At 39.9% G+C, this 24,096-nt stretch overlaps 1 protein-coding gene across 1 annotated transcript in view; it reads right to left on the bottom strand.

Moving 5' to 3' along the window:
• dock8 (dedicator of cytokinesis 8) overlaps positions 1-24,096 on the bottom strand; it is a 56,818-nt gene that overhangs the window by 15,055 nt on the left and 17,667 nt on the right. Inside the window, exons 5-35 of the mRNA XM_035658235.1 lie at positions 22,469-22,500; positions 21,997-22,115; positions 18,259-18,468; positions 17,495-17,580; positions 16,683-16,749; positions 13,227-13,376; positions 12,954-13,034; positions 12,649-12,811; positions 12,392-12,528; positions 11,897-11,990; positions 11,279-11,444; positions 10,317-10,434; positions 9,696-9,766; positions 9,341-9,485; positions 9,000-9,101; positions 8,792-8,887; positions 8,258-8,492; positions 7,616-7,780; positions 7,317-7,495; positions 6,847-6,939; positions 5,627-5,722; positions 4,852-5,001; positions 4,470-4,583; positions 4,161-4,316; positions 3,802-3,941; positions 3,314-3,477; positions 2,785-2,936; positions 1,251-1,433; positions 1,002-1,128; positions 490-577; positions 249-345 (exon numbers count right to left, since the gene is read on the bottom strand). Coding sequence (XP_035514128.1) covers positions 249-345; positions 490-577; positions 1,002-1,128; positions 1,251-1,433; positions 2,785-2,936; positions 3,314-3,477; positions 3,802-3,941; positions 4,161-4,316; positions 4,470-4,583; positions 4,852-5,001; positions 5,627-5,722; positions 6,847-6,939; positions 7,317-7,495; positions 7,616-7,780; positions 8,258-8,492; positions 8,792-8,887; positions 9,000-9,101; positions 9,341-9,485; positions 9,696-9,766; positions 10,317-10,434; positions 11,279-11,444; positions 11,897-11,990; positions 12,392-12,528; positions 12,649-12,811; positions 12,954-13,034; positions 13,227-13,376; positions 16,683-16,749; positions 17,495-17,580; positions 18,259-18,468; positions 21,997-22,115; positions 22,469-22,500 — 3,976 coding nt within the window. The remainder of the gene's footprint in view (positions 1-248; positions 346-489; positions 578-1,001; positions 1,129-1,250; positions 1,434-2,784; positions 2,937-3,313; positions 3,478-3,801; positions 3,942-4,160; positions 4,317-4,469; positions 4,584-4,851; positions 5,002-5,626; positions 5,723-6,846; positions 6,940-7,316; positions 7,496-7,615; positions 7,781-8,257; positions 8,493-8,791; positions 8,888-8,999; positions 9,102-9,340; positions 9,486-9,695; positions 9,767-10,316; positions 10,435-11,278; positions 11,445-11,896; positions 11,991-12,391; positions 12,529-12,648; positions 12,812-12,953; positions 13,035-13,226; positions 13,377-16,682; positions 16,750-17,494; positions 17,581-18,258; positions 18,469-21,996; positions 22,116-22,468; positions 22,501-24,096) is intronic.

Below are 24,096 nucleotides of genomic sequence, written 5' to 3'. Positions count from 1 at the left end.
TTTACATGTGTGGATGGCACATTATGCCATCTTTGTGTTCACTATCAGCAATTAAAAGCATTAACCTTTGCATTGAACCAGTTTCTACTCTATTCTGCGATCCCTCTGCTGCTGCAAAGTATTAGGAAAATCTCACAATATAGTGCAATCTAATAACAAAGGACAAACTATCAATGGACTGCATTGCATTTTTCTATGTGTTCTAGTTTTGTACATAATAGTCCTTAAAGATATTGCATGACATGTACCTGTACGATGGTTTCCAGGAGGTCCAGCACTATAAGGTTGCCCTCAGTGGCTAAGTTTCCACTGATCAGAGCCTCCTGGTCCAGCTCTGCTTTAGTCCTGATGGAAGGTGGTAAGAGTAAGATGGATATTTAGAAAGGAAAGGCAAAATAAAGAAAGGCAGGGAGAAGGACAGACACTGATAAAGCAGGAAAGCAGGAAGGGACATTTTAAATACTGGCTGGCAGACATGTTATAACTTACTTATCCTGTCTGTCGTTGGTCTGTCTCCACTGAGTGAGGTCTTTCCTCCATCGTAAGTGCTCTCTCTGACCCATGGTCCTATCCATTCCTGTGAGGGATTCAAAAGCAGTTCAGTACAGATATGTATTAAACTGTATCATAGGAATCAATGCACACTAAAAGATGAACAATTGCTGATACATACTAACAATTAAAGCTGCATTTTCACAATAATTAAACATTTACTTGGTGTCCATATACACTAGATACACCCATATCTGAAATGTTGCTTAACACAGATGAGGCATAAGTTGTTCAAAATTCCTGACTATCACAGAAAGACTGAGAGTGCCTAAGCACAGACTGTGTAACCTGAAATTGGTTCTTGCAGTGACTTGCTGACCGCACACTTATAAAATACTGAAATCTGTGTCTTCACTAGTTTTGGAGGAAGTTCATGTTCAAAACTTCAAAATATTGCAGAAAATGCAGATCTAAATCTGACAGACAAGCAATTCCAAGACATACACTACCTCCAACTCGTTTCATCATTTCCCCGCGGGCTCCCATTCCTCTCAGCAGGGCTTCTTCCAGCTGCATCTTGGCCTGATGAGATTTCTGTAAGGCCTGGGTGCTCACTTTGTCAGTGCTCTGCTTGCCCTATAAACATACATGAACATATATTCACCAGGCACAAACACTAAGTGCATACAGTTTTAATATTTTGTAATAAATAGACAATGAATGCACTGATGCACAAGTCGATACATGAGCAAACTGACCCTATACTCAAAGCAGGATACACAGATAGTGAGGAGCTCCAGCAGCTTGTTGAGCTGAGAGGGAGGCATATCTGTGGTCCAGCGCTGAATCAGACTCCTATCAGCGTTCTTCATCACCCACAGGAAACACACCAACAGGTGGCGACTTGTGTCTGCTGCCAGGGTGGCTACAGATTTACCTTGCTGGTAAGAGAAAAGCAGAGAGATATATGTGAAGCATGGTACAGTAATATGTAGCTCTCACTGAAGAGAGAGAAGCACCTGAACTCACTCAGAAACATACACACAAACATCCCTACATGCATCTGCTGTATGTGCACCCAGACTGAGAAATGACCTCCAGGAAAATAAATAAAGTGATGCATTCAAAACAGTATTCCAATGTAAATATATATTTACTGCATAGATGTCCTTTAATTATAGTCAATGTATATACATAACAGATAGTCAGGGGAATGCTTTGATCCAAAATGCTTTACAGCACAATTCATTCGTTTTTATAGCTGAACCTAACTACGAAACACATCCATAACACTGTCAGTGGTGGGCTCCTGCTCTACCCATTGAGTTATATAAGTGTACCTAACAAACTAATGGTATATCATTCACAAGCTTCTCTAAACCACAAACATGGCCGGTCACTTCTTTCCACACTTTAGTGAAGTATGGTTCTCTTCCTCATCTTAATAGGTGTTAAATCTACTGCAGATTAATTCACCTTCATTCGTGTGATGATGAATCGCTACTATAGAGGGCTACTGCTGCTTCACTGTGTGGCAGCTTTGATAAATGTAGCCATTAACCTCCTAGTGCTCTAGGTGTCCCACCTAGAACCTGGTTTCCAGGTCTCTGTTTCACAGCAGGACTGAGTGAAGCTCACCAGAACCAACGTCAGATACTTGTAGCATGTAATCAAAAACATCACTTGTTTATTTGAAAATATGCTTTTTGTGAAAAATCCTTTCTGTTGCTAAGAGTAAAAGATTCAAACATTGTTTGAAGGGGAAATGCCTGAAAGTAAGGAACAAGTGCTCTGCCAGCCATGTTTGGATTTGTGATGAATACCAGGCCTATGGCTCAGTTTTGTGAAAATCAGTTTTTCCACAACAGTATTACAGAATACAAGGAACTGATTCATCTCTTGGAAAGAAGCAGGGAAAGAGGAAGAGAAGGGTGTTCAGTTTTAGTGCCTGTGTTGTTGCTGTAGCTACATTTGATGGATGTGTTTGTCAGTAAGGACGGCCCTGTTCACTTATGATGGCAATGCCTGCCCATAAACCATCTCCTGCAGATGTGTGCGTGTGTGTCTATGTGTGTGTGATTTTTCAGGATGGATGAAGTGTGTGTGTGGCTCTGACAGCTAATCAATCTACCTCAGTGCAGCTCACCTGTAAGGAGGCAGAATACTCACAGATACACACTCACACACACATACACACACACACAGACGTGCACTTTTGAACTTTTAAAAACAATGAAAAGCATACTGTAATCATAATCATTTTAACATTAAGAAATAATTTCAGAATTTTACCAGGGACGCCATGGAAACGAGAACATTACGTCCCAACGTGTTGAAAGGGTTCCCAGCAATCGCCATGGCAACAGACTGATTGATGAGTGAAGCATTTTCAAGGTCATCCTCAGGTCCGCCCGTCTTGTTTTTCCCGCCGCGTGTGTCAGAAACTACGGAGACAAACAGGGGTCAAATATGTTTAACTGAAGAAGAGAGGACTAGAGCATGCAGGAATAAATCACAGCTTTTACTGTGCAACACTTTTGACACTACCACGACTTTATCTATCTCTATCCTTTATCTTAAAATAGACTTAGGAATCAATCCGATTTTGTCCACAGTGTAAGTTCATTATGAATTTGTGTACAACTGTGTGCACAATATTGTTGTCATATAGTTGCAAAATGCAACTGTTGTGTGTTCATTTACAGTAAATAACTTAACTCTCTATGAACTGTATGTGTCTACAGTTCATACAGATTTGAATTGAATGAGCATATATGCAATTCATGTCTCACAGCGCTTGTGTGTTTGTGTGTATACATACCTGTGAAGTCCAGATAGTTAGTGGAGTCAATAATAATCCCCACCAGGGGGAGGTAGAGAGCAGCCACCTTGGCTCTGACCTCGGGTTTAATACAGCGATGGTCAAGATCATGGGAACACAGCAGGCTGTAAATGGCATTGATGGCCTTTCTCTGGACCTTTCCACTGTGAACACACATACAGATTTTTAATTATTATTGCAATCAACCAGTTACATTAGAAGTAAACAGATGTTATGTACATTTTTCACTTTACTACTACCACTTTCAGGTGGTTGTAGAATGTGTCCATATCAAACAGTTATCAACTTGCAAGTCTGAGTCTGTGATTTTCTTTTATTTGTGACAGTGATTTGTGATCAATGTATACATGGAAGGTAATGTGAATTATTGGGAATCTTGAAGGAAAGTGGAGAAACCTTACATACAGTTTTATTTAACAACAAGGTATTATCTTAGCAACAACTTGAAGGTGTCTATATTTCCATACCCCTCTGACTCCATGTCTAGGGCAGCACTGAGCTCCGTCAGCAGCAGACCGGCGAGGTAGTGCTGCTGTTTGAAATCCTGAGAAAGCTCAAACAGACCCAAGATCCTCTGCTGCTCCTGGAAACTAAATGAGCTGGAACTCTGAAATGAAGGAGTGACAGAAACAATGAGAAGGGCGGGAACAAAACAAGGATAAGATTTTTCTTTAATGCAAAGTAAAGTACTTTTTAAACAGTTTTTTTTCAAACTGAGCCCCATCTAATCTCATCTACTCAATCTAATGACTTTCTACATTCCCCGTATTGTCGCCTGACTTACAAATATACAAAAGTGCACATTTTGGCTGACAAGTGGGCAGACCTGTGAGGAGATAGATGGACATGGTGAGGCTGGAGCGGACGCAGGGCTGCTGAAGAAGAGGCTCAGGTTGAGGTAATGCTCATGACTGCACAGGATTCGCAGGAACTCCAGACGCATGCTGATCAATGTTGGCATTGACACACTCTTAGCTGACATCTAGAAGGGAAATAGAGCAAAAACAAAATCAATCAACTAATAAATGATAGTACCTTTTGGCAACAGTTTCAGAAAAAAGGCACATTATACAACAGAAGAACTTACTGAATTAATGTATTTTAAGACGCGTGTTTGTTATCAGTGTTACTCTACCTGGTTGCAATAGTTTTTCACAAGCTGAAAGACAAATCCTCGGTCCATGAGAGACAGCAGGTCGTACAGGAAGAAGGCCAGGCTGATGTTGACTTTCTCTGCTTGCTCTACCTCCTAAAACAACAACAATCAACAAACAGCAATCAGTAAGCTGCACTGAGTAGATCTTTAACCAGTTGTGAAAGCTGAGCTTTTGGTACCACAGAAGCAAATACAATTAGCGTTTGGAGGACACTGGCAACATGTACACTGAGACTGAATCTGCTTATATCCAACCCAGTAAAAACAGAAGGTACACATATTTGTTTTATGCTAAACTAAGTTGCAAACTGAGATATTGATGAGTAAAATGTATTGTTATCATCGTCATCATGTTCCTGACCTTATGTTGTTTGACAAGGATGGTCCCAATCTCAGCTGTAACCACAGAGACAATGGTGGTGATGTCGTCTTTAAATCGGTCAGAGAAACGGCTTCTTCGAGGGACATTGTGCTTGTCAAGATGAGACACATGCTGAGCCATGCTTTTCACCTGTTTAAGCAATCACACATCAACACACACACAACAAATGTGAATCAGATAAAAGCAAAATAAGGAACAACATGGGAAAAGTATATGAAGCCAAGAGTGATGAATGAGCATGTAAGTCAACAATATGTCAAGTAACCCGACAGATGCAAAGTTGATTTGATAAAAATGGTGACCTGAAATTAAAAGAGCAACTTTTTATTATGTATCATCACTTTCTATTCTCATTTTTCATTCAAATTACAAAAGACAGCTTTTATTAATTAAATGGGGGCATCCTGTTGTGAAGTTATTGAAGGAAAAAACATAAATAAGTGAGATGAACAGAATGGATGAAAGTGAATGTGAGTGATGATACACTTCCAAAACTCCAAAAGAGTGATAAATTGTCAAGCAGCTTGATTAATTACAGACTGCAGTGATTTCAAAATGCCCTTTTATACACCACACATTAAAACCATCATTTATCTTTTAAGGTGTGTGGCCAACAAGGTCATTTGCTATTTGGTGTGAGTCATTTCTATTACTTTATCCATTTGCTATGGACATCAGAAGCATCCCTTACTTTTTCTCTTCAAGTGTCAATAAAAACCACAAAAACCACCCTGTATTAAAAAAGCACACTGACCAGTAGCTCAAAGAAGAACCAGGCATATTTGTATGCATTTTCTCTGCAGACCCCGGTGCTGACAACCATCTGCAGGGCCAACTCCTCGTGAAACTGCTGCAAGAGAGAAAATACACAAACTGTAGTGAGGAACAGCCTCTCTTTGGTAGATAATAGAATAAAGAATATTTGATTAAATATAAAGTATCTGCAAGTATCATTCTGGATATTATTTTTTTTTAATCTGTTTTTAAGAAAACGTAGACCAAAGACCAAACAACCACGATTCCAGTGTCCTCAGTGTCACACCCCCACCCTGTGGTAACCAGAGGGAACTGGTGGCTGCAAGCAACATGGGATGTTTAAAGTCTGAGTACTGCTTAATACATGCATAATTCTAACAGTAATGTGTAGACTTCTTCTGACAAAGTATAAGACAAGAAACACTTTCTAATATTTAATAATTACCAATATAAACTGAACATAACTAATAATGCTACTAATATCCATTATTTCTAGGACTCCACATAGTAAATGAATTAATATAAACAGCAATTACTTCAGCATTACAGGCTAAATCCATCCTACAATAAAATGTATTACCATATTCTACTACAACCACAAAATACTTATTTGAAGACATGCAGGTGTCAATTAAAATAATATATAGATACTTCTCAAATATTTATTCCTAAGTTTAAAACCAGATCTACATCTCTGTTATAACTCAACTATATTAAACTACATATTTGTAACAGCACAGTAACCTTTTATATTTTATTAGTAGCACGTGAAAGGTTGAACTCACTAAGTTAAATTGATTGATGCTTCATGTCATGACATTCTTTGCCTCCATTTCCTCATTTTTTTTTCGGGACACCTCATTGTGCACCATATTATTGTATATACTCATAACAAACATCTATAGGGCCACAGAGTCGGTTCAATGATTCAATGTGAGTGTCAGCTCTGACATCAATTCATATCTTTATGCTCTAATTTCCATCTTAAGAAGACAACTAATATTACCATCCAACTTTTCAGATCAGAGGGATACCAGGTCTGCTTTAGGGTAGATGAATTAAAGCAGCTTTAAGATTTGTTTCTCATTAGAAATGAGAAATGCAACGCAAATCTGTTTGCAACAAAGTGCTCCAAACTGGATTCAGGAACCTGTGATGTATTATCTCACATACTGTACCACATACCCTGGTAGTGGGGGAAGGGGGAACTTTTTTTACCTTTCTGTTGGAGGGCCTGGTGCTTCCTATGGGGTTATTGTGGTTGCTTACATCCACATAGGTGGACATGCGGCTGCCTGGGTTGTTGTGGCCCTAGAGACAGAAACACCCAGGTTCCATCACATTGAACGTGATAGATGCATTCATTAGAGTGGGCGTCAAGTGGTCTATTACAATACCTAATGTACTGTGGGGATGAATAGCAAATTACAGTTTTGTGTGTATGTGTAAGCATGCTGGGATATTTACATACTGCACTGTGTGTATGTGTGTAGTTTATCTAGTACATAAAACCATAGATATGGAAAATATGGACTTTCAGAAAAAAATAGGGCAAATTCAGTGAAAGTTTATATCATGCACTTTTTAAATCCTATTTATATGTGTATGTGAATATTATGTAACTACAAAAGCTTCCAAAACTGACTTTATAAGCCGGGGCAGATTTGGTTTGGGGAAACCCGCCATACCTTAGCAGCGAGGATATTTTTGACCTCGATGTCTTCAGCTGTGTTGTGCGGACCGGGGATGTCAGGGTTGCTGCTGCTGCGGATTCTGGACTGGAGAAGCATACTGCCGACTGTGGCTGCCGTGGCCCGACCCATAGTGCTGTAACGACTCTCTGCCGAAGGTATCATACTCCCGGGACCTGAACACAGGTCCACAAACACAAAAAAGATTAATTTTTAATTCTTAAAATAATAATAACAGCAAATATGATCAGAGGAAAATAAAGAGTATGCAAATGCATAAATCCTTATGTCAGTACCTGCATTCTGCATGTCTTGAGGGGGATCAGGCAGATGAAACACCCAGTAAAGGTAGGTCGCCAAGAGGCTGTTCCTACCCTGCTGGTCTCTGATGAGCTCCTGGCTGTTATGAAGACTGTTGACAATAGATACCACTGATTCGAAGGCTATCTGGGCCAGATTAGCTGAAGGAAACAGAATTAATACACACACACAATATAAAACAAAAGTTAGAGGTATAAAATGAATAATGGAATGAGACAAATATCATTATGACTTATTTGTAATTTGTATCACAGTGGTGTGTAACTAGAACTACTATTTTCATTATTGATTCATCTTTTGATTATTTCAAATGTTCAGTTAAAGATTTAGTTAATAAAACATAAAAAAATACGGAAGAATTTCCCACAGAAAGTTTCCATCTTCAAATGTATTCCTTGGTCCGACCAACTGTCCACCACACCAAATATATTCAATATACAGCAATGCAAAACAGAGAAAAGCAGCAAATCGTTGCAATAGAGAAGCTGGTGCAATGGGATTTTTGACATACTTGTTTGCTTGATAAAAGAGCAATTGGCTGACAAAATTAGTGAGATGCCATTTCGACACAGCAACAATGACTTCACTCAATTATTTAAGTAAAGCCAACTCCTCACCAGTCTGACCAGCAATGACCATGGGCTGCATGATGAGGGTGAAGAGTTTATCAAGCACCAGATGGAGGAAGAGGACCAGAGGCTCTAAGCTGGAGGAGGACAGAGAAATGATGCTGAGCTTCAGCTCGTGCTCCAGCTTGTTCTCTGGAATCTTCTCCTCCCTGACCCGCAGCGGGAATATAGCTCCACCCTCCAGGGCGTGGCAGAGGGTGAAGAAACGCTCCAGGTGGTTGTCCTGGTACAGAAAACGAGAGGATTTGTTGCAGGCTGGTACTTGGAGGGGGAGCATAGAGATAAAAAGTGACAACGAAAGAGACAAGTAACAGGACATGTAATGCTCCAGGGTGTCACTTGTCGTGTTATGTGTCTGCGCATTGATGTGTAACCTACTCGTGTGCATGACAGACAAAGGGTGGAAGCGAGGGCAAGCAAAATGTACAGTCACTGTGTTTGTCTGCGCAACCACTACTGGACCCCAGGAAGAATAGCCACTGTTATGCAGAAGCAAATCAGCATCTTAATCAAACTACTCACCTGTGTGTGTACAGATGACACAGCCTGGACCTCCAGGTTGAAAAGTCCTTTGTGACTGTCCATCCACTTGACCGGGGGGGCCTGAGCAGGAAGTTTCTACACAACAAAGACACTCCTTTACTCCTTTACATACATTAACATAATATGAACATGCATGATATAATAATAATAATAATAATAATAATATAAAAATAACAGATGTGTATACCTCAGGAGTGTGCAGTGAATAGTTGACAGGTAGCCGCTCCAAGGCAATGGGCAGACAGAACTGACCAGTCTGTAGTCGGTCATTATTCAATATGGGCAGCCACTAGATGAAAAGCAAACAATAAGTATGTGAGAAAATGTTCTAAATAGTCAGTTTATAAAAAGGTGAACTTGTATACAATTATTAAATGAATATTATTTAATTTAAAAGTAATTTGTTCCTGTGTTTTAAAAACACTCTTCAACCATGCTAGTGTCTCTGAGTATGTAATTAGGCACAGCAGTGCTTCGAGGTGCTAGCACATTTTGAACATGATTGGGAAGTAAAGGACAAACTCTCACAGAGTATCCAATGAGCGTCTCACAGCTGCCGCTCTGGTTCTGTTTCTGCTGGCAACTGATGTGGTAGAAGGTGAATAGCAAGTGATGTCGCTCTGTCAGATGGGCTGGGAGAGCTAGCTTCACTTCCTCATAGAAGTCTGGGGACCTGAGAAAAACAGAAATAGGGAGTAACAAAGGCAGAAACACAGTGGAAAAGAGGGATGGGTGAGGGCCAAGGATAGAAAAAGGGACAGATGAGAAAAAAGAAGGTAACCACAACACAGAGTGTGTGAGGGAGAGAGAAGTTACTCAGACTGCTTAAATAAAAACAATAAGCTCACAAACAGTATGATGTGACTCAATAATGTGTACTTACTTGTTATGGTAGGTGACAGGGGTGTAGACTTCCTGTAAAAATTCAGGGGAACTTGATTTCCCAAAAATGACCTGAGAATGGACCAAGAAATAAATATATAAATTATAGGTATAATAACTTGTGATACTCTTCTGTCCAACAGCACAACATTTGCAAAATACGGGGTTTACAGTGCTGGTACTAGTGATTCTGTAACAGTTTCTAAAAATGACTGGCTTTCAAAACACACTTAAATAAAACCTCCTTAAAGAATAGGTTCATAGTTTTTCAAGTCTGTCTTAAGACACTGAAAGGGGGAATTTTGTACTAAAAAGGCTTTGTAAGATATCCGCTTAATTTGTCCAAATAAAACAGCTGAAACCTCCTTTAAGATTCAGATGAACTTTTGAACACATTTTTGCACAAAACAAGGACTGTAGATTTTGTCCACCATCACTTTCATTGAAAATGCATTACCATGCATTTGTGATCTCGTCATGGTGGAATAATTACTTTTTCAATGATCATATGGACATGTTACATTAGCCGATGCACACACTTCTATGAGCAAATACAGTGGAAATTCTTGGACAAATCTATTTCACGGTTTTAATAATGTTATGAGAAACCAGCAGCACTCACAGGCAGAGAGCAGGCCTGGTCTTCTCCACTCATAAACTGGATTTTGATGGTGATGTTTCTTGCTGATGTTAGCCTGTTGACAAAGTTAAGCCTCTGGGGATAGACGTAGAGCAGGTTCCTACAGAGATATAGGGAGAGAAGGAGTGTTTAATTAGTACATGTAAAAAGCATGCAAAACCCTTCTCTGTATAAATTTAAGCAGTTCCAATATACATCACTAGATGGCACTGTCTGCACAGCAACTTCTTAGTCATGTAGCGCTAAGGTGACAGTAATGTCACAGTAGAGTCCAAACAACCAGTAATTTACTTTGACCTGTGGTTTTAATACAACACTGTAATCTGTCTTGAAACCTGGAATACAACGAAATACCGCAGATTCCACTGAACAAATGCTCAGAGAATGTGGGTATATAATTACCATGCAGGGGACTTGTTCACACATGAAGGTACTAACGTTTCAAGCAAAACCATTTTAGAATTGATTTAAACCTCTGCTCACACAGGCTGCCTCCTTGTTGTTACACTATGAGGCAATTTCACCTAGCCTGGATGGAAATGCCTAAAAATAGGCACTACACTAAAAATGTGCAAAGCCGCAAAGCGATGTCAGCTCTTGAGTGATGAGTAGAGCATGACTGTTCCTAGTGCCTCTGGCCTTTTAGACAAATAAACTTGCCTGTAAGAGCAAACAAACCTGTTTACACCTCAAGCTATGAATCATTTGCTTTTTGAAACCTTCCGTGTATTTCATCCTGTTGTGGGGGAAGTTTTGTATAAGCGGTTTTCCTTTACTCAATGATAGACAAAATTATTTTAAACACAGAAACAACATTTGATTAAACAAATAAAAAAATCGTATTTCCTTCCTCCCACTGCGTTGAGTGGCTTTGAATAAAATAGTCCATATCCAAAAGTTGTAAACAGAGTGTGTTCAGTTATATATTCCGCCTTCTAACCCACCTGTAAATGTTGTGAGGGACATAAACCTCACTGGATGGGAACTCCAGCACCTCTTTAATGAGGTGCCGAGTGTTCTTCTCAGCCACAGGTATCAGAGGGATGAGCTCAGTGGACAAACATCCCAATGGCGTGTCGTGGACTGGACTCATGTCCAGTTTTATGGCACCTGGAAGACAAAGGATAAGTGAAATTCCATAATCAATACAAAAACAGACCCATACTGATAAAAACAAACCGATTTTAAAGAAAATGTTCTACATTTTAAGGAAACATGCTTTTTAGTTTACTTGCTGAGAGTAAGTTGAGAAAATCCATACAGCTCTCATGTCTGTCCAATAAGTATAAAGTCGCAGACAGTAGCAGCTAACATAAAAACATCATGTTGTGGTTTTACAAGGGCTTATGCGCTGAGCTATTTCTTGGCCAAGTGCAGAAAAAAAGACTTTTTGAAAAATACAGATTAAAGTAATTGTGCTAAGCTAACTAGCTGCACAGATGTAAGAGTGGTATCAATCTTCTCAACACTGTGCAAGAAAGTTGAAATTGCTAAACTATTCCCTCAGTTAATAAAATAAAATAAAATCCCAGAACAAGTGTTTAGATGTGATGAGAGATGACCTGATATTGTCTTGATTCTCCTCTGTGGAGTGGAGGATTTCTTGATGTCAGCCAAGAACTTGAGCAAGTCCTCATCACTCAAACGGTCTCCCTCCTGACACACAGACACAGAAGCAGTTAGCAACTGATTGTTTTTTTTGCATTCATTGAAAGGCAAGGGTGAGAAGAAGCAAAATAAACCTCAGAATATAATGTTAGAATAAAACAAACAGATAAATTGCAGCATTTGCTTCAAATATAAATAATAGAGATGGTTTTAACAGTGAGGTCAGTGCTTGACACTCAATTTGACACACTCTAACCGGATTTATCCAAAGTCATGTCTTTATGGTAGAAACATTACTAGAACTGATGGTATGGCATGTTCAATCAAAGAATGACATATGGCAAGGCTAGTATATACAAGCCTGTTTGTTATGCTTCATTTTGTATCTCAAGGAAATAAAAATTTTCACAGACTAGTCTGTTTTTTTTGTGTTCCGGTAGTGGTCAAACCTGTTTGAAGATGGTGTTGACAGTGATGGTTGCAGGTTTGAAGGCAGAAATGCTACAAAATTGATCATCAATGGTATTGTAACGTTCAGAATTCCTCCTGGGAAGCTGTGCTCTCCGGTCAATGCTGCTGGATTTACCTGGAAAAACAAAGTGTAAAGGTCATGGGTCAAATGATACACACACAGATATATACACAATCCATGGAAAGTCATCACATGGTTTTCCTTATTACAACAAACACACACACAAGCGCACACCTCCTTTTAAGCTGTCAGAGTCTGTGACATCACGGTCAATCATAGCAGTAGAGATGACTTCCATGATATTAACGGTGGCCCAGGCAAAGGGCATTCGATATCGACCCAGCCTATGGCAGAACGTCTCTGCCTGGCCTCGCAGCTTCTCAAGCTTGTCCTTATTCTGAAAGACCAAAAGCAAAATTAAAATGTTTAAACATGAATGCTAAAAAATGCCTTCAACTTCAGAACATAGTATGCTAAATCTGCAGTATCTTCTTTGTGGTTCGACTGTGAAGTGACAAACAATTGCTCGGCCATATTACCTTTGCAAAGTCACTTTCCCTCAATGTTATGTAGGGGTCAGCACAGTCGCTGATCTCACCCTGCTGGAGAACCTTTTCGATCTAAAACAAAGGCAGGAAGTGCATGAGCCATCAGAGCATCCCAGTATAATCTAACTAAAAAACATCCATAGTTTGTTGGCAAAGAGACAGAGATACAAAGATGAGCTGCAATGAATTACAGGTATATAAAACCGATTTGGGAGTAGTTTAAACAGGAAGTTATATAAAGCAAGGAGGAAAATTAATTATTACCTTGATGACCAGGTAGATATCTGGGGAAGGGTAGGTGATGGAGAAGATGGCAGATCTGGCCTGGGTTGACGGATCCACATGTGGAGTGTGAGGTTTTAAGAAGTTTTTAAACTGTTCTGAGTTCAGATCACAGTAGAAGTTCTCCGAAATCTGAAGAGAGACAAAGATGAAAAGTTTAACTTTTGAGAGCCAGAAAAACTCTCTTTACAAAAAGCACATACATGGTGACTTTTGATAGAATTTTATGGACATCAAATTGAGGGAATGACAAAATGCAAAACATCACTTTAAGGTACAATGTTTTCTAATGAAATATTGAAGAAATAAGTTTAGAAAAGGTTTCATGTAAACTAAAGACTGATCCGGGAATATCATCCATTTAGTCCACTCCACTGTTTCTCTATTCACCTTCCTAATAACCTCAGGCTAGGAACACAGCCATATGTCCTGGTCTGGCTTGGCTTGCTGTGTGTCATGTGATCCTATTCACTGGAAAGCCATTAAGCACTCTGCTTCATTCTGCTCATCCCACAGGACCTCCATTACACTGACCACACCAAAGCAGACTTCTAGGCAGCCAAACCTGGCTGCTTTCTTTACTGGAATGCTCAAGACAGCAACTGTGATCAGATTACACACTCTGAAAAGTATTTTAGGTTGATCACTTTTGGTTTGTTTTAAATTTGATTGTTAATAGTGGTCTGACATGCCAGAAACCCCTACACAGTTTGCAATAGAAATAAGGAAGTTAAGAAGAAGTAAGCTTCTCTAAAGAGTGCAATGGAGGAGCCCACCTCTTACTGAGAAATGACATTTTGGAATCACTTCTTAATAATCAGAGCCAGCTGAATTAAATAGCATATGCTTCATATTATCATTAAGCAGGACAAACATGTCAAACAAAGTGCAAGTGTTCACTGAGTTAACGATCATAATTAATCAGTAACATTCACTTGTGAAAGCCTTCAAACACTAAATTTGGATTAAATTAGACACAAGGAATGTTGTGGCTCTTTTTAAAATGACATGTTTGTCAGGCCACAGCGCCTATCTATCTGACTGACTGACAAACATTGTTTAAGAGCAAATGGTTAACATTTTCTAATGACACACACTTGCAACAGTGTTGCCAATTTGCCAGTTGTGTTGCAAGATCTGGCAACCTTTAAAACCCCTTTAACAACTTAATTTAAATGTGATGAATCGTGATAACCTATACTTGCCCTACAGCATTCTCTAATACAGCTCCATGAATCTGCAGCTATAACGCTTACTGAGACCACTGCTTAAATGACCAAGAAATGTCTTGTCAATCAAACAACAGACAGACTGCAACACGTAGCTATCTGACTGCAGAGTATCTAATGCATATTTAAAAAAAAAAACACTGTGGTTTACTTGTTCTGAATGAGCCCTCCCAACAGGCTCCAGTCACAGTCCAGCAAAACTAGGCTTGCCTAATCTTGTATTATAACAACAACAAGACTTGTAAATGCCTGTAGTAAACTTGGAGAGAAAGACATTTCGTAAGTCTTTTTACCGTGACGGCATATCTGTCCGTTTGCTCTAAAAACTTGTTCTCTGTTTATATGTGTGAATCTGATATGATAAGTAGACCACTTGTTGGGTCAAATCGTGTGTCTGCACCTTGGCTGATGGACCAGAGAGGCATGATTAATAACAAGAGTATTATATGGAATTATATGAACATCTGCTGCAGATTTTGCAGATGTGAAAAAACAAAACTGATGTGGACAAAAAAGCAAACACAGACACAGCAACAGAAATCCCATCAGAGACAACAGTAAGGGATGCAGGGAAACAGACACAAAATGAGGCAAATATGCAGCAGGAATGTGGTAGAAAATAAAATATAACACTCTGGAGGAGACAGAGGAAATGAAACAAGAGAGAGAGAGAGAGAGAGAGAGTTGGGAAGGACAGAAAGTGAAAAAGAAAGTAAATGTGTGAAGGGTTTGGAGATAAATGGGTCAGTAGCAAATGCTTCACAGTTCCACTACAATTAAATCTAACAAGCTTGGCAGTTTCTCCTTCACTCAGACAGAGACACATTTCATAGCTCTTTAACAGTCTGGATCTGTCTCTGCTCAATGTAATAGGCAGGAAGTGGTATTAACCTCCACAAGGACATACTTCAGTTTAACACGTAATACAATTTGTCATCTTAAGCAAACACACTGACAAAGCTCTGCTCTTACGGATTGACAATATCGCCAAATAAAATATTGCAATACGATATTTTTCAATATTTTCTTACACCCCTATCCAAGACCGTCTTACATATAGTTAATTTTTTTTCAATTACTGGACATTAAATTGCCCCATCTTACCCAGCAGACCCACCATTAGAGCCATCAGTCCTCCAGACAAGCTAGAAAGCAGCTGGGCAGCGCTGAGAGGAGGGCAAGGACAGTGGCTAAAACCCTGTCTCATCTGAGAGATCCATGAGCACTTAAGTACAAACTAAATCCTTCCAGGCCCTCCACCCAAAAAACTATCCAGCTGTGAAAATCCACAGAAAACACACAAACAGCCCTGGCTCAAAATGGTTGACTGGGAAAACGCAGTGCAGTATTAGAAGTTATAGAACCAAAACATGACGACCCCCGGGGGTGTAAATATGTGAGGATGAACAGACATAAAACCTTGTAGATTACACTGATCCCTCACTGCCACGCTGACTGCCAAAAGAAACTATGAGACCTCCCCGCACGACAAACAGCTACCATGAAGAAGCAAGGGTGGCTTGATCAAACTATGATTCCAGGGCTATTGCTAAAGCATTTTTGAACCTCTATCATAAATTCTACTTAGTTCGTCATCAAAGTCACTAACTAAACTTCCTGTTACACTTCAGTCAGTGAGGTTTCACTTACTTACTACCAGTGTTCTTTTCTGTTAATGGCATTTTCTGTTTTGGCATGATTGTGGAGATGCTTCCTCTTGCTACACTACCACATATTAATCCTACCATGCAGTGCATTGGCCTAAAGAACAGCTGGGGTTCAATGTCTTGCTCTTCTCAACAGTTTGAAGAAAAGAAAAAACACCTATGTTGCTTGTGTATCTTCCTTAAGGAAATGGCCTCCTAATAAATCAGACATATATTTACAGACCAATTAGAAAACATTTTATACCAAAAAGACTGTGCAAGTTATAAGTTTAAGTACAACTGTGGTCACAAGTGGACCCAGCACAAACTGAAAGACACTCTGACAGTCTCCACAACAAACACACATAATGAGCTCCACCAAACTGGTATTTACTGCAGGGCTATTGTATGGTAAGTTGTTATTTTGACCGATCCCTGTACTGTAAGTGGCAAGGTGAACATGTTACACAAGTTTCCATAACATGCTTTCAGTCAACATTAGACACACCATTAAGACAACGTTAGAGATTGAAGGGGTTAATAAGAAGCAAAGATTTTCTTACCTTTTTCTTCTCTTTCAGGTCATACAAGGCCATAGTGGCAAATACGGGCTCAATGTCAATCTCAAACCTATGAAGCCAAGAAGGAAAAGGAAATGAGTAATTGAATAATAGCAGGAGAGACAAATACTGAACATACTCAACATTAGTGCTCTGGTTTTTCCTTTTACTGTACTTTGAATCTACTCTATTTTTCCTATTCTATGCTATTCCTGAAGATTATTGTTGTATTGGGAAGCAACAATATGTACTACAGTAAGTGATGACATGTTTGAACTGAGGGGTTAAAGGATAAGGTGACAAAGTTGCCAAACCACTGCAAGCAGAGAAATGAGTTCAACTAAAGCATTTGGCAGTTTTATGGGTTGCAAGAAGAACGAGTGAGATCAAGAGTGAAAGGCAGAGGACCTCTGTGTATACTCTATGTGTGTGTGTGTGTGTGTATGACAGAAAGAAAGAGAAAAAGACACAGAGGCAAAATCCCACAGAGAGAGGGAGGGACAGAGATTTTCTGGAGAAGAACAACAACCACTGCACAGCAATCTTCCGCTCTCTCACACTGCGCTGTCCGTCACATCTACTGCAAAGCCTTTTTGAAACGACTACTCAAGACTTTTAAGTCGTGATCAGATGTGACATAGAACAATGTACTGTATGTTAAATGCTAAGCAAAAAGATTTTCACAAACAAGGGGGTGTTAGAAGAATTTCCCTTTAACACAACTAACTGTTGGTTCCTTGTTCAGCTTTTAAGAGAAACAGAAGGCAGCTGTTTAAATTCCCCATCCTACAGTATTAGGAAAATGTATGACATACTTGATGGACTGGCATCGGATCAGTACGCGTTCTCCAGTGTGTTCTTTGGGGCAGTCAGGGATGGGCCGGATCTCCACTGCATCTTCCTGGAACACAATAGCAGAGAAAGTTTTCAAACCATACAAAAATGGAGGAGTTATAACATTTGGAGGCGATTTAGGATCTTAAACAAGATTCACAGGTGTTAATGAATGACTGAACTACAGAACGGACAAATCTACTTCAATTGTTAACAAGGAATAGAAGTAAAGCCATTTACAGGCAAGGGATGTGTTAAATGGTGATGCTTTTCATATGTTAACTGTTAACATTTAGAGTTGTGTTTCTACTTAGGCAGGTAACTTTATTTTTTTGTCAATAGCTTGGTCTATAAAATGTCAGAAAATAATGAAAAATTGCTCCAAAGAAATTGTGTACAAGAAATAAGCAATCCTTCAATTTTTGATTCAAAAGGGTGCTTTAGGGGCTTTAGATAATTTCAGATTAATTTTTTTATATGTCTTATATATACACACATGTATATATACATTCATATTATATGTCTTGTATTTATGATAATTCATATTCTTCACATTTTACTGATTGACTGTATATAAAAAAAAAACAGAGACAAAACAGGATTCCACCCTGATGAAGGCAAGATAGCCAAAAACATTTGGGGAATAAAGCATGGTATACTGCTGAACTCTAACCCACATGATTCAATACGCATACATGCACTGGTATATTATAGCATGCGAGTACCAACTCTCTCTATATCCCACCTCATCGGCTGGTGGGTACAGAGCAAAAAGCTCGGGGTGTCTGTGCCCCTGTCGTGCCTCCTGGTTGAAGCGATCCAGCTCCTCTGGGCTGCTGAAGGCCAGCAGCCCCTCCACTCTCTGGTCTGGGGTCAAACAGCGCAAGTTAAAGTCGGAGGAGGTCAGTGTGCGGCCAGAGTCATCACTCAGCACTGCTAGAGTTGGAGACTTGACCTGGGGCAAAGACAGAAAGAGAGGGGTAAGGGTGGTGACGGGGTTGGGGGTGGGGGAGGACAGAGAGAATAGGGAGAGGGCAAATGTGTAAGTAGGAAAGATGGAGTGAAGAGAAGAAGAGAGAAAAACAAAGGATAAGCAAAATAAGGGGGTATTAAGGCAGAATATCCAGAGGGATGTTATTAAGAGAGACATCAAAGAAAATGGGTGCAGGGTAATGAATACTATATTAATGGATATTTGGTAAAAGCCTGTTCTTCCTCCATTATTTAAATGGGGTTTGAGTTGATGGGAAAAAAGGAATCCATACTTGTCAACCCTATTCAACTTCCCAAGAGATTCATGATTTTCCACCCCAGTGTTCCCCCATGGCTTTAAATCTCCCGAACCTTCTCGCATGTTTGCTCAAATTTCGAAATCTGCCTAAACTATATTTTTTAACATCTAAATATCAACTCAATACTCCCACATCATTTTATGAAGTGCAGCCTCCACGGTTACGTTGTCAGCAGACACAACAAACAGCTAACGGGCATTGAGGCAGTCTAGACAGTTTCTGCTTTGGCCTGGAGACAATGATAGTCTCTGTTTTCTTCTGATCAAGGCTTACTTAATGCAGAGAACACACAACACAAGAGCCTGTGTTTATGTTCACTGTATGCTACAGAGAACTAAGTGATATGAGTCTTTATTTGATTATGCTCAGCAGGTGCTTCCTTCTCTGTTATGAACATGCAGTTTTCTTGCTGTATTTTCATAATAATTTCATAGTATATAAAGAAGTCACAAAATGCAGGAAATAAGACCATTCGATTTTGACATAGAATAAGATGGTATGAGTTACTTGTCAGTGATATTAATGCATTGTACATAAGCTGATCAAGTTCTGTAATCAGAGATCTCCCAGCAGGCAGATGGATTGCCAGACAAAAATGATAGCAGCAAAGAGGACATAACTGACTTGCTGCTGACCCAGAGACACAACAGACCTGGAAAACAAGCTTGCTAGATGCTGCATATTTTTGACATCCAGTTTCCTGCCAGCAACAACACTGAGTGCCTGCTGCACAAAAATGAGCAGCAGGCAGAGGCACGAGTTTAAAGCCTTTAACGTAATGTAGCAGTGTGATATGCAAATGCACTCAAATGTGTCGACTCAGAACCGCTGAGGGGAGAATGAAGCAAATGCACAAAATATGTCTTCTGCTGTACATAGTTAAAATATTTCTACATTTGCCCTTTGGCTCCTTTAGCTTCACCTTGTTTTCTGTTGTTTTACTCGGAATAAACAGGATTCTTACATCAGCAAATGTCCAACCCCTACCACCTTATACCAATAAATCCAAACTCTGACATTAACATAAATACATCTTGGCTTTAAAAGTCTCCCCCTACTTTGGGACTCCAGAGAGAGGGAAGCAAATAATATTTTTTTCTGAGCATCTTCAAACCTTTCTTGTGCCAATGGCTAAAAGTTAAGTACAGAAGCACCTTGTCTTAAGAGTTATTTAACATATCAAACTACATTAAAATGAACTGATTGAAGCATCCTCTGCCCATCAGTAAGAGTTCTCTCAGGCTGGCACTGGCACCATATGGAATTACTCAGACTCAGCTACAGGGCAGGGCATAACCTCACTGCTCCCATGGTACATCTTGCTTCGAACAATCCCTGTTGCCACCCCTCTCTTCTTGTCTCTTTCATTCCCATCATCCATCAATCTCACATCCCGGCTCTCCAACCACAGGCAAGGACTGACCGAGCTTCCACCCTGGCAAAGTGTCACCCTGTTGAGGCTCCAAGGGACCATCACACTATGATCCCAGGGCTATTGCTAAACCAGATTGGACCATAGAAGAGACCCATTAAGCACTGAAGGACAATAGTGCTGTTATTCCCCTCTGTTCTTCCCCTCTGTCACTCTCTTTCTGGCATGTAGATCATGGGAAGCCTGCAGCAGTAATAAGGCTCTTTTGGTTTGGGTGATTAACCAGAATTGGCAAGGATGGGGTGACAAGAGGGGGCTGGTGAGACTGGCTGGGTAACTAGCCAGAGGCTGGGAGTGGCGCTTACTGGGACTTGGATTGGTCGGGACTGCCTGATGTCGGGAGCTAGGGATTTGGCCACTATGAGACAAAAGAGCAAGAGAGGGAAGTGAGAGAGGATGGGAACTTGGCTCGATATAATGTCAGTCGAGTACTAAGGCGGGGATCCGTAATGAAAGTAAATGATTGAGGCCTGCAGACGTAAGCTATTGATTTAAATAGTAGGATAGAAAAAAATTAAATGCCATACATTTAATTACTGCTTATGATATGCAGGTTTAGTTCTGTGTAAGCCAGGCTGAGTAAACTTGAAAGAGCTACTGCCACAGTGGAAAGAGTGATGGGAATAACAAAACACTGTTGTGTTCACTATTAAAGCATTCCCCACCACAGTCTCCCACTCCTCCCTCACATTTCACATTCAGTATTGTTGTCTCTCTCAAGCCTTGATCAGTATGGACTACCATACTGCGCTCACTTAATAGTGTTCCACAGAAGACACTTTAACTAAGTGCAGCATATTGGCATTCAAGGACAAAGTTGGTAAAGTTTCTTGTAGTGCTGCTTAGGAAACACAGTTTGACATTTTGGGAAATGCACTTATTTGCTTTCCTGCCAATATTTAAAGTAGATGATCAGAAATCCACCAACCAGCTCCTGTAAAGCTCACTAATTAATAATAACACATCATGCCTTGTTTTTTACATTTTTATAAAAACACGTGATGACAATTCGGTAAGTTACTCCTGGCAATTGTTCACCAAGAGATACAACATGCAACTCTCAGCTACAACTACAGCTATTTGCTTTTGCACAAATTAAAACAAATATATATGATACAATATATGCTAACTATATGTTCATTTGTGATCTTTATAGGTACTAGAAAGAGCCAGGCTACTAGTTTCTCTGCTTAGTTAAACTAATCTTTCAAACTTGCGTCTAACACCCGTCTCAGCTGCAGCAGCAGAGTCAAGGTCTTGCCTATTTTTTGCAAAAGCCGCATGCGGATTCCAGCAAAAACAGACAGTGAAAAGGGTCTGTTCATACTCATATCGACATTATATAAGCAACATGTACACCTTTCACTACAGTTTCAATGTCTATCTGTAGAATATGCCACAGTCATGGAAAAACCCCTTCATGCACTGCTCATGCATCCTATGTGGCCCAACTGTTTCAGCAACAACCAGCACATGTAGACTTAGATCTGATAAAACAGTGCTGATACACAATAGGAGACTGACACAATAGAAACAAAACTGGTCTAAAACAGGCCTGACTGTTCCAGTGTAGCAAGACTGGTTCTGAAGAAGGCAATTACTTCTCCTTTATTGAGTAACATAATGTTTGTTAAGACACAGGCTAAGCAAAACTTGGTTTTACTTTTAAATAAGGATGTTAGTAAAGATTTCTTACATTGACCACATTGTTGGTTAATTTACATAATTTAGAAGGTGACTGTGAGTTTGTGTTTCTTACTGGCTTCTGTGGGTGCTCTGGCTGGACGTCGTACTCAAAAGGTCCCTGGCGTTTTCTGAGCGGTTTGTGTAGCCTGCTCGCTCCCGAATACCAACTCCCAAGCCATCCCCCCTGGCAGCCTTTACACACACAACCCACACGACACACACACCCACACACACACAGCAGGTCAGACTAGGGCACATACATCAAAAACAACATACATGGCTACTACTGATACACCTCTGCACTTCTAATCAAACTAGATAACACCAAAACAGAAGCTTTACGCAACATAGTCACAGTGTATGTGTGTATTGTATGTGAGTGTGTGTGGGAGAGAGAGAGAGATAGAGTGAGCACTAAAATGTATCAGACAGGAGATCCCAGTGTATAATGTTTTTCTAGGCTCTTTCAGGCCTTTTGTTTCCTGTTTCACAGACATGTTACACAGTGTGACAGCTAAAAGACCAGTGAGGGCATTATTTCTGACTTTGGGGGTTAAAATACTGCAGCTTGGAGTACCTTAACATATACACGAGTATCCACAACAAGCTGATAACACCTAGGATAGGATGTTCTTCTTTTGTGTACTATGTATTATTTCCACACTAAAACATCTAGGTTTCCAATTTCTCAACTCCAAAAATAGATTCAGTTTTGTCATTTTTGTGCCGACACACTGGATCCATTGACTCGATGTGAAGTCAACGGATCCGGCAGTGCATGATGGATATGCCACAGTGGCAACTGACCCAACTTTTGCCCGTATCTTAAAATTTGCATAAACATGATCGATTCAACTTCAGATTTCTGTACTCATTGCCTATTTCTTGCATCAAAAAACATGTATCTTAGTGTATGTTTACCCAATATTGTAAAGGGGTTTGCTGGATTAAGCAAGGCAGATCCAAAAACCAAACAGCCCGCACAAATCACGAGTTTCGTCCGCACACCAGCCGGAGGCAAAATAGGATGCATCCCCCGCCGAATTCTGGTTGTGTCTGCCAGCTGTAAGGAAGTCGACTGTAAAAACTCCTCCGACAAACAGCATGTGCAGATCTGAACATAACTGTTGCGTTTCTGTAGGAGAATGTAACCTTGCTCGAGACCGACAAGCCACGGGTGGGATGTAACTGCTTCAGACAAGTCTCTCCAGCGTGTGGATGCGCAATTGCCAGCTCCTGCAAAGAGGAGAGAGAAAGGAGGAATAAGAAAGACAACATAAGACACATTCTCATGCAGACAGGCATGCAAAGCATTCACAGACTGAAATTACATTCCTTTTCTATCTTAATCTGTACTTCATGGGTCAAGGTGCGGCCAGTTGACAGAATTATTTTACCGTGAAGCGGTATTTTAATGTTTTGTGAATGTTGCTGTGACATTGAACTAGCAGCTCATAGATTCTGCCTTAATATCTATAGAATCTCCAGTTAGCATATTTTAATGCTGAATGACTAAATATTAAAAATCAATGTAGTATCTTATTTAAATTTGGTCTTTTATGCAGTCTTGTTTATATTTCTCTTTATAAATGCTTCTATTGATAGAAAGCAGTCATTATCGTCTGGCTCTATTTTTACTCGTATTTAAGAGTCTTTTATAAGTGCATTTCCTCCTTCATATTTTTGTCAAGAAGCGTCATCGTTACTCAGATTTCAAAAGTTGCTACATTATACGTATAGGAGAGTTAACTTTCCTACATGGACTTAGAAACCCATCTTGGAATGCGCTAGAAGAGATGTTTTTTTTTAAACCAATTTTAGCTGTAAACAAAACTGTAGGACCTGAAACTGAAATGATTCTTCCACTATTTTATTTTTTATTTTAGGATTTGAAATAAACTCAGATTCTTTTTTCAGAGTCAGAGTGTGTTGATTCTTCCAGGTCAATTTCAGATTCCTGGGACGCGCAAGCCCATCTTCAGGACCCAGAGTGTCGAAGCAGTGCGACACTCCTTCTCCACCTGCTCCACTTCCAGGTCATCGTCAGGGAAGTCCTCCAGTCTTCCTGCATCCCAGGACGGAGTCTCCCACTTCTTAATTGTGAATCAGAATTCCTCGCAGGTCTAAGGTTGCCACCGCTTCATACGATTGAGGCTGCACAATGAAGCAGCAA

Source organism: Morone saxatilis, unplaced genomic scaffold, assembly GCF_004916995.1.
Source record: "Morone saxatilis isolate NCDOM2014 unplaced genomic scaffold, NCSU_SB_2.0 Contig16, whole genome shotgun sequence".
NCBI lineage: Eukaryota > Metazoa > Chordata > Actinopteri > Moronidae > Morone > Morone saxatilis.
The sequence above is the reverse complement of the archived record's forward strand: the minus strand, read 5'-3'. Positions and strand labels throughout refer to the sequence as shown.